Source organism: Lepus europaeus, chromosome 11, assembly GCF_033115175.1.
Source record: "Lepus europaeus isolate LE1 chromosome 11, mLepTim1.pri, whole genome shotgun sequence".
Lineage (NCBI taxonomy): Eukaryota > Metazoa > Chordata > Mammalia > Lagomorpha > Leporidae > Lepus > Lepus europaeus.
Window position 1 is genome coordinate 77,912,170 of NC_084837.1, and position 16,820 is coordinate 77,928,989.

The window sequence follows — 16,820 nt, forward strand, 5'->3', positions numbered from 1 at the left end:
TAATTCCATCATAAACAGAGAATGCATTTGTTCTTATTTGAGTCACTGTAAACTTATCTTTATTTTTATAGTATAGAATATGGCTTTAACTGGCAAATATTCCATGTGCCCTTGAAAAGAATATATATTCTGTATTTTAAAAAATATTTTATATATTTGAAAGGCAGAGTTAGTGATCTTCCATCTTCTGGTCTACTCCCTAAATAGCTGGGGCTGGGGCAGGCCAAAGCCAGGAACTTGGAACTCAATAGGGTCTTTATATGGGCAGGAGGGGCTCAAGCACTTGGAGCCATCTTCCACTGCCTTCCTAGGCACATTAGTATGGAGCTGGATCACAAGCAGAAGAGTCAGGACTTGAATCACTGCTCATTTGGAATGCCAGTGTTGCAGGATGTGAGTTAACCCACTAAACCACAATACCAGTCCCCTTTTTACATTCTATAAATGTCAGTTATGTCAAGTTGGTTGATAGTGTTAAATCTTCGTACTTATTTTTTTGTTTACTCGTTCTCTCAACGATTGATAGGTAGTGAACTCTGAATAGAATTGTGTATCAGTACATTTCCTTTTCAATTTTATCCATTTTTGTTTTGCATCCTATACTTGGAAGATCTATTATTAGGAATACTAACACTCATGAGTGTTGTGTCCTCTTGTTGAACTAAGTTATTATTATGACAACTATTGTTATTCTTGGTTATAGTCTTTGTTCTGATGTTACTTTGACAAACATCTCAAACTGTATTTCAGCTTGTGTTAGTACTGTTTTAGGTTTCCATCCTTTTACTTAAAACTGTCATGTCATAGGCAGCATATAGTTGTCTTTGAAAATCTAGTGTTAGAATCTCTATTTGGGTGGGGTTTTTCATTCCATTACTTTTAATGTGATTTAGTATGTTGGAATTAAGTCTATTGATAATCTAGCTATTTGGTTTTATTTATTTCATATATTTTTCCTTCTCTTTTTTTTCTACCTTCTTTTGAATTCCCCTCTTTTAAAGAATTCCATTTATTTCCTTTATTGGGTCATTATCTACACTAATTTGTTTACATCTTAGCATTTATTTATACATCTTATCACTCTGCCTTCAAGTAATACAGAATTTAATGAATCATGTAAAAAAAAATCTTTGAGCAATATACTTCCACATATTTCCAGCATCCTTCCATTACTTAAACCTGCCCTTTTTGCTCTTGTTGCCATATATTTTACTTAGATCAAACTCCATTGTACATTGTTAACTTGAACATTTTTAATTTTGGTAAACTACACATAAAATTTACCCTCTGAAACATTTTTGAACATATAATTCACACTGTTGTGCAGCCAATTTGCAGAACTCTTGTAAAACCTGAAGCTCTACACATACTACATAGTCCCTTTCCATTTCCACTGAATAGTCTTGGAACACTTGCAAAAATCATTTGACCATATGCATGAGGGTTTATTTCCAGTCTCTATTCCATTGGTCTCTATATCTATCTTTATGTTAGCACCACCACTCTTTTTTTTTTTTTTAAAGATTGATTTATTTATTTGAAAGAGTTACACAGAGAGGAGAAGCAGAGAGAGAGAGAGAGGTCTTCCATCCGATGGCTCACTCCCCAGTTGGCTGCAGCGGCCGGAGCTGCACTGATCTGAAGCCAGGAGCCAGGAGCTTCCTCCAGGTCTCCAACGCGGGTGCAGGGGCCCAAGGACTTGGGCCATCGTTTCCGCTTTCCCAGGCCATAGCAGAGAGCTGGATCAGAAGTGGAGCAGCCAGGCCTTGAACTGGTGTCCATATGGGATGTTGGCACTCCAGGCCAGGGCGTTAACCCACTGCCTCACAGCGCCGGCCCCAGCACCACTCTTAATTACTTAGAATTTAAACTTCAGTCTTTTAGAGATTGATTTGCTTTTTGGGGGGGTCCCATGAATTTACGGATAGATTTTTCTGTTTCTGCAAAATATATTGTGAAGATTTTGATGGAATTGCATTTCATCCATAGGTCACTTTGGGTAGTATTGACATCTTAAAAATATTGTTATCTTCTAGGCTATAAATATGGGATCTTTGTATTTATTTGTCTTAATTTCTTTGAGCAGCATTTTATAGTTTTCAATGTGCAAATCTTTTACCTCTATTAAATTTATATGTTAGTATTTCTGTGCTGTTGTAAATAGAATTTTGTAAAAGAAACATTTATTTGAGAGGCAGAGTTTCAGACAGAGAAAGAAAGAGAAATTCTATCTGCTGATTCATTCCCCCAAATGGCCTCAATAGCCAGAGCTGGGCCAATCGAGCCAGGAGCCAGGAGCTTCTTCCTGGTCTCCCAGGCGGGTGCAGGGGCCCAAGCATTTGGGCCATCCTCCACTGCTTTCTCAGGCCATCAGCTGGATTGGAAGTGGAGCAGCTGGTACTGTAATTGGCAACTATATGGGATGTTGGCACCACAGGTGAGGCTTAACCTTCTATGCCACATCCTTTTCAGAATGTTTATTGTTAGTACACAGAAACACAAATCACCTTCTGTGTTTTCCATATGTATTTATGGAAACTTACATATTTATGCTGAATTTGTGTATTCTAACGGCTAGTTGGTTTTTTTACATATAAGATCAGATTATCTGTGGACAGAGATAATCTTCCTTTACAATTTGGATGCCTTATTTCTTTTCCAATCATAATTGTTCTAATTATGACTAATTATATGGAGTAGAATTGAAATGAAAAAAGTGGATACCTTTTGTGTTCCTCATCATAGAGAGAAAGCTTTTACCACTGAGTATGATATTAGCTGTAGGCTTTTCATATATGATCATGTATTGAGGTAGTTTCCTTCTAGTTTTTTTTTTTTTTCCATGATGAAAGAGTATTCACTATCAAATACTTTTCTACTCGAGATGATCATCTGGAGTTTTTCCTTAAGCAGGTCAATGTGGAAAAATAATACTGATTTTTGTATGTCAAACTGTCCCTGCTTTTCAATAAGAAATCCCTTGAATATCAAGGTTAGTGGTAAATTAAGCCTTTGAATATAGAATGGATTAAACTTACACCTTTGCAAAAACTGATGAAGAAATATAAGTAAGGAAGGAGACGGGTGTGGCGGCAGGAGGGAAGTTAAGGGAAGTGTGGTTGGTTGTCGTCTTGGAACTGTACCTATGGAATGCATGTAATCTATTCTCTTTATAGTAATAAAAACCTAAAAGAAAAAGAATTCCCATTTAGTCATCATGTATAATCCTTTTAATGTGCTGTTGAATGTGATTTTGCTACTTTAAGGATTTTTATATCAGTATACACAAGGGCTATTAGTTGTGCCTCCCACCTCCCCACCCCCCTCCACCCCACCCCCCGGTCTTTGTCTGGCTTTGCTATCTTGTTAGTGCTAGACTCATAGAACGAGTTTGGATATATTAAGCCCTGTTCAAATTTTGGGGAAATCTGATAAAACTATTATTTCTTTTTTAAATGTTTGATAGAATTCAGTGGTAGAACCATCTGGTCTTAGAGATTCCTAAAGGGATTTGTATAAAATTAATTTTATTTGAAAAGTAGAGAGTAAGTTATTTCCCATCTGCTGGTTCACTCTCCAAATGCCTGTAACAGCTAAGGCTGGGCTAGGCTGAATCCAGGAGTCAGAAACTCAATCCAGGTCTCCCATGTCAATGCAGAGACCCAACCATTTGAGCCAACAAGGTGCCCCCTTAGAGGTACATATCGGCAGAAAGCTAGAATCATGAGCAGAGCTGGGTCTCCAATCTAGGCACTCTTGATATGGGATTTGGGTGCTCCAAGGAGCATTGGGAAGTTTTTTATTATTGCTTCAATCTCCTAAATTATAATAGGCCTGTTCAGAATTTCTATATCTTTATTATTTAGCTTTGGCACATTATGAATTTTTTAGGAATTTTCCCATTTCATCTAAATTATCTAATTTGTTAGCTATAAGTGTTCATTATATTACTTTATAATTCATTTTATTTCTTTAAAAAAGTTGTAATGTTCCTTTTTTAAAATTTTTCCTCCATTTCTGATTTTAGTTGGGTTCACCCTTCTTTTGCCAGTCTAGCTAGAGGTTTGTCAATCTGCTGATCTTTCTGTGAAGTAACTCTCAGTTCATTTGATTTTCTGATTTCTAGTCTATTTATCTCTAATCTTTATTTCCCATTTTATGAGCCTTGGGTTTAGCTGTGTCATTTTCTAATTCCCTAATGTGTAAAATGTTAGATTGATTTGAGATCTTCTTTTTCCAGCATGTTTGCAGCTTATAATTTCTCTTTGCTGTGCTTATCCTATTTTACTTAAATTTTGATATGATGTTTTTACTTATTTGACTCAAAAGATTGTGATTTTCGACTCATTGACACTTTGTGTTGTGTAACTTCCACATATTTCTGCATTTTCCAGTTTTTCTGCTACTGATTTTTTTTTTTAAGATTTATTTATTTATTTGAAAGTCAGTGTTACATAAGGAGAGAGAGAGGTTTTCCATCCACTGGTTCACACCCCAATTGGCCGCACCGGCCGGAGCTGTGCCAATCTGGAGCCAGGAACTTCTTCGGGTCTCCCACATGGGAGCAGGGGCCCAAGGACTTGGGCCATCTTCTACTGCTTTCCCAGGCCACAGCAGAGAGCCGGATCGAAGAGCAGCAGCCAGGCCTTGAACCGGCACCCAAATGGGATGCCAGCACTGTAGGCAGCAACTTATTATGCCACAGTGCTGGCCCTGCTACTGATTTATTTCATTCCATTATGATCAGAATTACTTTATATGACCTCTACCTTTTAAAACATACTAACGTGACAGTGTTGTGGTGTAGTGGGTAAAGTCACTGCCTGCACTGCTGACATCCCATATGGGCACCGGTAGTATCCCTACTAAAGGCTTGGGAAAAGCAGCTGAAGATGGCCAAAATGCTTGGGTTCCTGATACCCACATGGGATACTTGGAAAAAGCTCTTGGCTCCTGACTGGAAAATATACCATGTATACTTGAGAAGACTGTATTCTGGTGCTATTGAGAGGAGTATATGTCTTTTAGGCCCAATTTTTCTATAGTGTTGTCCAAGTCCCCCATTTATTTTTTATTGATCATCTGGTGGTTTTATCCCATGTTGAAAGCAGAGTATCAACGTCTCCTCCTACTCTTTAGAGCTGTTTTTTTTTTTAAAGATTTACTTATTTATTTGAAAGGTAGAGTTAGAGTTAGAGGCAGAGGGAGAGGGAAGGAGGGAGGGGAGGAGAGAGAGAGGGAGGTCTTCCATCTGCTGGTTCACTCCCCAGATGGCGGCAATGGCCAGAACTGAGCCAATCAGAAGCCAGGAGCCTGCAGCTTCTTCTAGGTCTCCCACGCAGGTGTAGGGGCCCAAAGATTTGGGCCATCTTCTACTGCTTTCAAGGCCATAGCAGAGAGCTTGATCAGAAGTGGAGCAGCTGGAATACAAACTGGCACCCACATGGGATTCTGGCACTGCAAATGGCTGCTTTACCCACTAGGCCACAGCGCTGGCCCCAGCTATTTATTTTTTGAGTCTGTCAATGCCTGCTTTGTGTGTGTGTGTGTGCACGCACATATACTCATTATATCTTCCTGGTGACTTCACCCTTTTGTCTTTATATGATATATCTCTTTAATAGTTTTGACTTAAAGCCTATTTTGATTGATTGTATAATAGCCACTATTGATTTCCATTAGCTTTTGCATCAGATCTTATACCATCCCTTCACTTTCAACCTTTGTATGTCTTTAGCTCTAAAGTGAGTCTCTTGTAAGCAGTGTTAAGTTAGCTCCTGTTTTTCTTTTTAAATTTTTTTGCATTCCAAGTTTTATGTACTTTAACATGTAATAATTGTAAATAACATGTAATAATTGTGAATTGCCATCTCCTTATTTCTTTGGTGATTCTGAGCTCCTCTGTTGTAGTACTTCAAAAAATATATAATATGCAACTACAGTCATTCCACTGTACTATGCCAAAACAGAATAATTCCTTCTATCTGTGTTTTGGTACCCATTTTCCAAGGTATTCTTATTCCCCCCACCCCACTGAGATAAACTTTGTTGTTTGTTCCCACATACAAGAACATGAGCTATTTGTTTGTGCCTGGCTTATGTCATTCAGCACTGTCCTCCAGTTTCAGCTTGCTGCAGGTGATAGGATTCCATTCTTCTTTGTAGCTAAATAATAGTCCATTGTTTATATATTCCACATATTCTTTATCCATTCATCTGTATGTGGACACTTAGGTTAATTACATATTTTGGCTATTATGAGTAGTGTCTCAATAAACATGGGAGTGCAGGTTATCTCTTTGATATACTGAATTTCTTCCCTTTCAGTGGGTACCTGAAGTGGGATAGCTAGATCATATGGAAAACCTATTTTTTAAAGATTTATTCTTTCATTTATTTGAAAGACAGAGTTACAGAGAGATGTAGAGACAGACAGACAGGTCTTCCATCCGGTGGTTCACTCCCCAGATGGCTGCACTGATCCAAAGCCAGGAGCAGGAGCTTCTTCCAGGTCTCCCATGTGGGTGCAGGGCCCCAAGGACTTGGGCTATCTTCTTCTGCTTTCCCAGGCCATAGCAGAGAGCTGGATTGGAAGTGGAGTATCCAGGACTAGAACCAGTGCCCATATGGGAATCCGACACTTCAGGCCAGGGCTTTAACCTGCTGCACCACAGCGCCGGCCCCGGAAAAATCTATTTTTAATCTTTCTCAGTGACTGCATTAATTTACATTCCCACCAAAGTATATGACTTCCTTTTTCTCCACATCCTCACCAATATCTGTTGTTGTCTCTTTTTAATATCCATCCAAAATAGACTGAGATGATATCTCACTGTGGTTTTGATTTTCATTACCCTGCCGGCTAGTGATATTGATCATTTGCCACATATTTGTTGGTAATTTGCATATTGTTTCTTCAATTTCTTTATACATTTTAAAATTAGATTGACTTTTTAAAGGTGTTTTTAATTCCTTGTAATATGTTCTGGATATGAATCTTTTGTCAAATGAATAGTTTACAAATATTTCTCCCATTCTATCAGTTGTATCTTCTTCTGTTGAAGATTTCCTTTACTGTGTAGAAGCTTCTTAGTTTGATATAATCCCATTTGTTTAATTTTGCTGTCTATTTACTTAGGGATCTTGTCCATAAAGTTCCTGTATATACCAATGTCTTCAATGTCTTAAAGTTTTTCCCCTAAAGTTTCATCAAGTTGTTAAATAGTATCTGGTCTTCCATTTAGGTCTGATCCATTTTGAGGTGCTGTTTGTGTAGGGTCTTCTACTTCTGGATACCCCCAGTTATTAGCACCATTTGCTTAAGAGGCTTACCTTTGTCCAGTGTATGTTTCTGGCAACTCTGTCAAGAATCAATTGGCTATCAGTGGGTGGACTCTTTTCTGGGATCACTATTGTCTTCCTTTGGTCTATGTATTCTATGCCAGTATCATGCTATTTCAGTTAGAATAGTTCTCTAGATGTTTTGAAATCAGCTATCCTGATGCCTCCATCTTTATTCATTTTTGTTCAGGATTGCTTTAGCCATTTGCAGTTTTTTGTGTTCCATGTGAATTTCATAGTATTTTTCTAGTACTGTGAAGAATTATCATTGGTATTTTGGTGAGGAAGTCATTAAATCTATCCATTGTTTTGGGTAGAAAGCACATTTTCATATTAATTCTGGTCCATAGACAAGGAAGTCTTCCTGTTTTTGGTCTGTCATCTTAAATCTTCCATGAGTGTTTCAGAATTTTCATTTTTGAGCTCTTTTATTTTTTCTAAATATTTATCTGAAAGAGTTACCTATAGAGAGGAGAGCCAGAGAGCAAGAGAGCAAGAACAAGAGAATGAGAGAGCGAGAGAGCGAGAGAGAGGTCTTCCATCTGATTGTTCACTCCTCAAATGGCTGCAACAGCCAGAGCAGCACGGATCCAGTGTCAGAAGCTTCTTCCAGGTCTGCCACGTGGGTGCAGGGGCCCAAGGACTTAAGCCATCTTCTACTGCTCACCCAGGCCATAGCAGAAAGCTGGATCAGAAGTGGAGCAGCCAGGACTTGAATTTGGCACACATATGGGATGCCAGCACTGCAGGAGGCAGCTTTACCCACTATGCCACAGTGCTGGTCCCAGGCTTTTACTTCTTAAGTTTGCTCCTAGGTATTTTATTTTTCATAGCTACTATGGACAGGACTGTTTTGTAATTTTTCTCAACAAGTTCATTATTGGTGTATAAAAATACAGTTGAAGACCATGTTAATTTTGCATCCTACAGTGTTTACTTATCAGCCCTTTTGAAAATGTTTTAAATGCTTATATAAGGTGAACAAATTTCATGTATTTCAAAAGAGCATAATGATACTTCCTCCCCTACCTTCCCTCCTCCTTCCTTTAATTTTTTAATTTTTTCAGTGACATACTTTCAGTTTATTTTATAATCACAAGTTTAGCCTTCCACTAAATAAAGAACTCAACGAGTAGTAAGTAGAAAAACCAGTGTCCCTCAAGAGAGTATAGACAAGGCTGTAAACGATAATTAAATCTCAAAATGTCAATTTTGCTCACATACATTACATTTTTTGTACTCGGTATATTAGTTACCAGTAGTTAGGGAAAACCTATCCAAGTCCCTATTGCACCTGGGAAAGCAGTGGAAGATGGCCCAAGTCCTTGTGCCCCTGCACCCGTGTGGGAGACTGGATGAAGCTCCTGGATTTGGCCTGGTCCAGCCCTGGCCATTGGAGCCATTTGGGGAGTGAACCAGCTTGCTCGCTCGCTCCCATTTCTCTCTCAAATAAATCTTAAAAAGAAAATCTGATGTTAGTCTCATGTAGTTTCCTATAAATACAATGTAGCAATTTTCTTTTTCTGTTTTTAGAATTCTCTTTATATTACACTATTGACAATCTGGCTAACATGCTACAGTGAGGAGCCTTTTTAGTCAAACCTCTTTGGGATCCACTGGGCCTCTTGCACCTGGATCTCTATCTTTCTCAAGAAGGTGAAGTTTTCAACTATTACTTATTCAATAGGCTTTCTATGCCTTTTTCTTTTTCACCTTCAGAAATCCCCCAAATTCAAATCGTTTTTTCCATTTAATGATGTCCCAAAGGTCCAGGAGAATGTCTTCATTATTTTTTCCCTCTGACATATTTCATAAGACCTGTCTTCAAATTCAAATATCCTGTATTTTGCTTGATCTTGTCTGTTCAGCATTTCAACAAATTGCCCGAGTTCTTTATTCCCATGATTTTTTTCCTTTGTCAGTATCTTCCTGCCTGAACTTCTCACATCATGCATTGTTTTCCTAATTGCATGAAACTCTGTTCTCTTATATCTCATATAATCATTCATTTAAACCATTTGAGTTCTTTGTTAGGCATTTTATCTGCTTTTTGGAGGGGTCTTTTGCTCAACAGTACTGGTTTTCTTGGAGAAGGAATTTTGTATTTCATGCTTGTGTCCCGATGTTTTTTGGGCATCCAGTGAAAGCAGTTAGTTCTACCATTTTCATAAGGTGACTTTCATAGTAGATGGTTTTGTCCTGAATATGTCTTTTTTAAGATTTTAAAATATATTTGAGAGGTAGACTTACAGACGGAGGAGGAGGAGGGGGAGAAGGAGTCTTCCATTGGCTGGTTCACTCCCCAAATGGCCACAACGGCCAGAGCTGAGCCGATGTGAAGCCAAGAGCCTCTTCCAAGTCTCCCATGTGGATGCAGGGACCCAAGTGCTTGGGCCTTCATCACTGTTGTCCCAGGCCATAGCAGAGAGCTGGATTGGAAATGGAGCAGCTGGGACTAGAACTGGCACCAAATGGGACGCTGATGCCGCAGATGGAGGATTAACCCCCTGCACCACAGCGCCGGCCCCCTGAATATATATCTTAAGGTGTTGGTTTGGTAGGCTGTGTTGGCTTTAGTTCTAGTTCTATGCCTTAGTGTATTCTTTGGCATTGATGGCCTTGTGCATAACACATGTGATGGTAAGGTTAGAGAGGCCTGTATGCCAGGAGCCACACAGAGAAGGTATTATGGTGTGTTGCACATAACAGTGAAGGTGGAATATCCACTATGTGGCTACTCCAGCAACGGGAGTGGTGGCACCAGAGATCATGTCCATTCTTCCTTTGTCGTAACAGTGGCAGATGTGGTGCCTGCACGCTCTAGGTAAGCAGAGGCTTGGACTGTGGAGAGGCCAGACAGGGAGAGGGTGGGAGGCAAGTGGCATAGAATTTATGCTCTTTTTATCTATAAAATTTTAAATAAAAAATTTGTTGATGTAATGATTGTGTCTATAATTATTTCCATTAAAAGACTACATTTAAAAACATTTTTTTTTCTTTTTGTAGGATATAACAAATGAAGAACACAAAAAAATTGAAGTATTAAAAGCAGAAAACAAGAAACTAGAAAAACAAAAAGGAGAGTTAATGATGGGGTTCAAGAAACAATTAAAATTAATTGATGTTTTAAAAAGGCAGAAGGTGAGTCTATCCTAAAAAACTAAGTTAAATCAGATCTCATTTAGACCTTTCTACTACAAAAATATTTAGCCTATTTTATGTCTGTTGAATTTTTATATTAATGTCCATGCACAAAATTTTTAGCAACATGAAATCTAACACATATTATTGCTTATAAATAATATATCATCTATGCTAGGTTAATCCTCCGCCTGTGGCACCAACATCCCATATGGGTACCAGGTTCTAGTCCCAGTTGCCCCTCTTCCAGTCCAGCTCTCTGCTGTGGCCTGGGAGGGCAGTGGAGGATGGCCCAAGTGCTTGGGTCCCTGCACCTGCATGGGAGACCAGGAAGAGGCACCTGGCTTCTGGCTTCAGATCGGCGTAGTGCCGGCTGTAGCAGCCATTGGGGAGTGAACCAGCGGACAGAGGGCCTTTCTGTCTGTCTGTCTCTCTCTCACTGTCTGTAACTCTACCTGTCAAATAAATAAAATCTTTAAAAAAATGTATCATCTAAGCAAATGGAGAGTAGCATGGAAAAACATGATGGGTTAGTATGGTATGGGTACTTCTCAACTACAGAAATGACCATATGCAAGAATGACTATCTTAAAAGACTGCCACTTCAGACCTTTAAGAGTAAACACTGACTCCAAACAACTGATGTTCCTTTCTGTAAACATGAGATACCTGTTGGTGAAAGATAGGAATTCATAGTTCTGTCACTTCCTTTTATTACAAAGCTCAGGCATTAAAATACTATAAATGATTGTCTTAATAGTGAGTAGGCTGATGCAGTTATCACTGGTGGGGCAAAAAGGCTTTTTCTAAGTAGATTCTTGAATGTACAAGAGTTCAAGTCTGAAAAGTTGATTTTAATGCAAAAATATTTTGAAATTGTACACAGATTATTGTCCATGAACTTAAAATATCATGCTTACATTCTTACAAAAACTAACTCGGACAATGCTGTTTTTTTTTTTTAAAAACCAGATGCATATTGAAGCTGCCAAGATGCTGTCTTTCACTGAAGAAGAATTTATGAAGGCACTTGAATGGGGAAATTCATAAATGATATACTTCAGTTCCTTTTATGACCATGTGTAATGGTAATGGTTTTATTTTTACTCTTTATGAAATCAAAATACTTTCAAGAACTCCATGTTTACATTTGAGGGATACAAAACTGATATATTACTCTGCTATGTAAGTAGGAAATGGAAATATAAAATAAAAAGGATTATATGTTTTATATGTCTAGAGAGTCAACTCTAGTTTATAAATGAAAGTTTATCTGAGAAATTCTATATGTGTAAGTTCTGGCTTTTACCATGACAGTTAGGCACATTAGGTCATAAAGCACTTTGACAGTCTGAAATCTTTTCTCCTTCCTTAAAGTAGATTCAAAAATATGCTTTAAAATCAAATTCTAAATATTTCTTTCCCTGGCCAAACAAGGAAGGAAAGTTCCTAAATACAAAGGCAGAAGGCAACAGTTCAGAAGTAAATATAAGCAGAAAACATGGAATGTTATAAAGTGGTATAGAATTCAGATACTCAGATTATCAGTATAAAAATGTTTGACTAAAAGTAGCTAATATACTTAATACTCCTGGTAGCTGTTTATAAGTTATGAAATAAGTAAATGTTTTAGAAGATCCGCATAAACGATCTGTAGTGTCACTGAACTGTAAAATCAAAGTTACACTGACATCTAGTGGCAACATACAAAAGAACCCAGGGTTACCAAATCTTGATGTTATCACTTGTCTTCACAAGTTGTACTTCTTTTCTGATATGCTTTCTTAAACTCTTCACCAAGCATATCAATGTCATCCTCTTTTTTAAATATCCCCTACAAGAAAAATATTTTGCAGGTTATTTTGGTTGCTAGAATACTTCACTAAATGCTTTCAAGGCTTACATACAGAAATTTACATTTAAAAAAGTCAATATTCTCTAAAAACATAACTTACAAACACACACTTGAAATATTCTTAGACTGACCTAATTTCCTATTTATCGCTACAATGCAGAAACATGTCATAGGAATCTGTGCCCCTCTACTTTATTTCTTGCAAGTACTACTGTTTGGATTGCCTGGAGGAGAAGGAATTTATACTATAGTACCCTACCCTATTTAAAACAGCTCTATAATATTAATGATGGAGGGCTGGCGTGAAGAGATAGAGCTTTGCTGGATTCATGTATGGAACTGTCTCAGTTCTGTGACCAGTCAGCAAACATTCAATGTTGCAGAAAGCATCAGGTTTTGAATTATACAGTTGAAATTCTATTTTTCTTTGCCCCTAAAGTAAGTAGCAAAAAGCTGTTTAATAAATATTTATATTATAATCTAAAGGATTTAAGGGATAATGTAGATCATTTGGGGCCATTAGGCCTTCTTCTTGCCTCCACAATTTTTTCACCCATAAAAATATCAAAACCCAAGACTCTTCCAGAATTTATAACCTGTTTTGTGAAATTTACCCATTACAAATGTATTTTATCAATAGAAGAGCCTGTGTCCAGATATTAAGTACTAAAATAAGTCTCTTTTTCTTTTTCCTTCCTTCCTGAGTACTGGACTAAAGATACTAATTTCTTTTTCTGAATTAATGAATATCAAATGGCATGACTTCTGTATTTGAAGGATGGTGATTTTATTTTTATAATATTATATTATAATATATTATAATATAATATTATAATACCTGATGTCAAGGTATTACTGTTGCTCTAGAGTAGCTGAATTTTAAAATTTCTATGCTGAAAGGAGAGAAAGGAGCCTTTAAAATAGAAATTCAGTAAACCTAACTCATACGTTAATAATGTGCCAAGACCATGAACTCATTTTAAGGATGTTTGGATTGGCCCAGAGATGGTCAGAGCCTGGCCGAGATCCTACTGCTGCTTCATAACAGAGCAAAACTCAGCCTTCTGTGACCATCCGAGGTCATGAAGATTGAGACAAATCTCACTTACTTTAGGGAGATATCCTAATAATTTTGTAGCATGTTCTTTGAGAAGTTTTAGCCTTTCTTCTTCGATGACTGCATTAATGCATCCTTGTCTTCTTTGTTGCAATTGCCATTCTTCCAGTTCACGTTGCTGGAAATGTGAATCAAATTTTGTTAGTTGTCTTAAGAACTATTCTTGCAGTGAAAAAGTTCAAGAGCTACGTGTGTGTGTGTGTGTGTGTGTGTGAGAGAGAGAGAGAGAGAGAGAGAGAGAGAATATCTTACCCTCATTATTCCTTAAAAGTTACAAGAACAGTATTTATGACTAGGATTTTAAGGAGGCAAGTATACATGTTTAGGAAAATGTATAAGGAAAAAATATTCAAAGGAGGGATTTTCTAATAAATTCAGCAAATATCTATTTTGAATACTTATGTCCCAAGAGCTAAAAAAAAACTTAAGACAAAAAATTAGTGAACAGAACAAGGATATCTAAATGATAAATATTTTCTCATATATAAAATGTGTGACTCTTTTAGAGGTGGACACAATTATAAATACCTACTTAGGAAGATCTCTGAAATCCAAATAGAGTTGCAGCCTTACATCATTGTATAATGGACTGAATTAATGAGATGCATCGTCATAAAGATATTTCTTCCCCTGGCCCAGAACAAAAATATTGCCCAGTCTTCCACTTAAAGCTTACTTCATGTGCGGAACATTTATAATTTATGAAGAACAATTAAGACATGAATTTCTTATACAAGTATCATGCATTAGGTGGTTTTATATGACTTCCATTTATAGTTGTCCCGCTGACCTTTCCAGGAGCTTTCTATTTTAAATTCATTTTTTATTTGAAAGGCAGAAAGACACAGATGGAGATCTTCAATCTTCCATCTGCTGGTTCACTTCTCAGATGCCATCCACAGTCAGAACTAGGCCAGACCAAGTCAAGACCATGCAACTCAATCTGGGTTGCCCATGACTGGCAGGGACCCAAGTTCAGCCATCACCTGTTGCCTCACAGGATGCATAGTAAGTGGGAGCTGGAACTGGAAACAGCCGGGACTCAAACCCAGGCACTCTGATATGAGATGCTAGCATGCCAAGCGGCATCTTAACCAGTGCATCCAAAGCCTATCCCTCCAGGAGCTTTCTGATTAAATATGAGTAAGGCAGTCAGTCACTGGTTCTGCCTGTTCATAGGCAAGGGGCACTTCACATGCTACCAATTTAGAAAACAGCCGTTCCCTGTCTGCTTTTATTCGCATGTAAAATTTTTAGGTAAATCCACGAAGTTCTGCCACAAATGCATCGCACATTTAGTAAATTACACACCACCAAATTCTGGTGTTTACACATTTAAGAAACACATCAGGATAATGCATATATTCCATTCTTTGGGGTCCCGATACCCTGTTTCCAGTATTAGATCAGAAGCTGCCAGAATGAGCTTTCATGTTTTGTTTCTCTCACAAATACAAAGCAGAATAGTAAGTATCTGTGATTACAACAACATCCTGAAATTCTTCTTACCTACCCATGGAGGAAAAGATCAGCATTATATGAATCCTACTTCTGCCACTTAATTCTAAGAAACCATGGACAATAATATCCCTATGCCTCAGTTCCCACATCATTAAAAGGGAGATAACATCAGCACATAACTCAAAGGGTTCAAAGTTTTCTTTGCTTGTAATGAGGTTAGAATACTGAATGAAATACTCAATAAGTGTTATAATTATTGTTGCTTCTATTTTTAAAAGTATTTACCATATGCCTAAACTATACTCTTCATATTTAGAGCTCTTTATCTCTTCAAAGCACTTATGCATTATCTGGTTTGGTTCTTAAAGTACGACAATCTAGTGAAACAGATTATATGAGTATTACTTTGGTTTTATGGGTGAATGATAAATAGTAAATGAATGTGTCCAAAGTCACAGACCTTAAATCCACATTTCCAGCTAGAAACCTTCCCCTGGGCCTCAAAATCACCATCAACAAAATCGAATTATACAAAATGAGTTTTTCTTTCTACACACTTATCCCTTATCCATTAAAGACAGAAGTAATAGTGTAAGTTACTGTCAGTAGTAGCCTTAGGTTCTCTTTTGGGGCCGGCACTGTGCCGCAGTGGGTTAATGCCCTGGCCTGAAGCGCCAGCATCCTATAAGGGCACCAGTTCAAGGCCTGGCTGCTCCACTTCCAATCCAGCTCTCTCCTATGGCCTGGGAAAGCAGTAGAAGATGGCCCAAGTCCTTGGGCCCCTGCACCTGTGTGGGAGACCCGGAAGAAGCTCCTGGCTCTTAACTTCAGATCAGCACAGCGCCAGCCATTGTGGCCAATTGGGGAGTGAACCAGCGGATGAAAGACTTTCTCTCTCTCTCTCTCTCTCTCTCTTCCTCTCTCTCTCTCTCTTGCCTCTCCTCTCTCTGTGTAACTCTTTCAAATAAATAAATCTTTAAAAAAAAAAAGTTCTCTTTCCTCTCTCAGTATCCAGCAGTAAACAAACCCCTTCCAAGCTGTATCTCACCCTCTGATGGGCCCCAGCCCCATCTGCAAGGATTTTACCGCTTATCACTGAGATTACTGCTGTAACTTCCTTACTGGACTCCCTATCTCCAAGTCTACTCCTCTCACATCCACCCTCAATGCTGCCACTGGAATCACCTTTCAAAATGCAGATTTTAACATGTAGCTTTCCTAATTCTTCAGTGGATCCCACTGGGGAAAACCGACCTTCTTGTAATAGCATTCAGGGCACTCAAGATCTGTTTGTCCTCTCTGCATTACCAACACATCTATTCCTGCATAATTTATCACATGCAAGTGACATGACTTTGTTTTTATATTTTCTCTTAAGATGATAAATTCATTTATGACATGAACTCAGTTGTATTTAGCTCTATGTTCTCAACTCTAACCAGTAAATGCATAAAAATATTTTCTAGATGCGTTAATATATGATGGGTCAGAAAATTTATGTATCATGATTAGTAAACAGATCTAACGTTGTCTCACACATAAATGGTTCTTAGTAAAGGTTTAGTGACAGTGACTCCACCCCCTCCCCAGAAAAAACCTTTTTCTTACTTTGTCTGCAAGGAACTGGTTGCGACGTTCCTCTATGAGTTTTTCCACAGCCCTTCTGTGTTCCAGTTGCTTCATTCTTTGTTTCTGCGCATTCATTAATTCTATTCGATCATCCTCTGCAAGTTTAGCTAGCATAGTTTTCCTAAAGAGCTCCTCTTCCTCTTTTGCAGCCTGCAGAACCAGTTCCTTCAAGGCCATCTGTTCTTCAAAATCTTGCTTCATCTCCTTTTGCTTTCTCAATTTCTCTTCTGCTTCTTCCTAAATAATACAGCTAAAGTTAATTCAATAAACATTTCC

General features: G+C 38.0%; 2 protein-coding genes across 6 annotated transcripts in view; one reads left to right on the top strand and one right to left on the bottom strand.

Annotated features, from left to right (window-relative positions):
- The window catches only part of TEX9 (testis expressed 9), a 65,556-nt gene extending 53,843 nt beyond the window's left edge, over nucleotides 1-11,713 (top strand). For all 5 annotated transcript variants that reach the window (XM_062205972.1, XM_062205975.1, XM_062205976.1 and 2 more), the window contains 2 exons: nucleotides 10,348-10,482; nucleotides 11,455-11,713. In XM_062205972.1, coding sequence (XP_062061956.1) covers nucleotides 10,348-10,482; nucleotides 11,455-11,532 — 213 coding nt within the window. In that variant the 3' untranslated portion in view covers nucleotides 11,533-11,713. The remainder of the gene's footprint in view (nucleotides 1-10,347; nucleotides 10,483-11,454) is intronic.
- An 85-nt stretch (nucleotides 11,714-11,798) lies between these two features.
- The window catches only part of MNS1 (meiosis specific nuclear structural 1), a 44,812-nt gene continuing 39,790 nt past the window's right edge, over nucleotides 11,799-16,820 (bottom strand). Inside the window, exons 8-10 of the mRNA XM_062205971.1 lie at nucleotides 16,524-16,781; nucleotides 13,447-13,572; nucleotides 11,799-12,316 (exon numbers count right to left, since the gene is read on the bottom strand). Coding sequence (XP_062061955.1) covers nucleotides 12,224-12,316; nucleotides 13,447-13,572; nucleotides 16,524-16,781 — 477 coding nt within the window. The 3' untranslated portion in view covers nucleotides 11,799-12,223. The remainder of the gene's footprint in view (nucleotides 12,317-13,446; nucleotides 13,573-16,523; nucleotides 16,782-16,820) is intronic.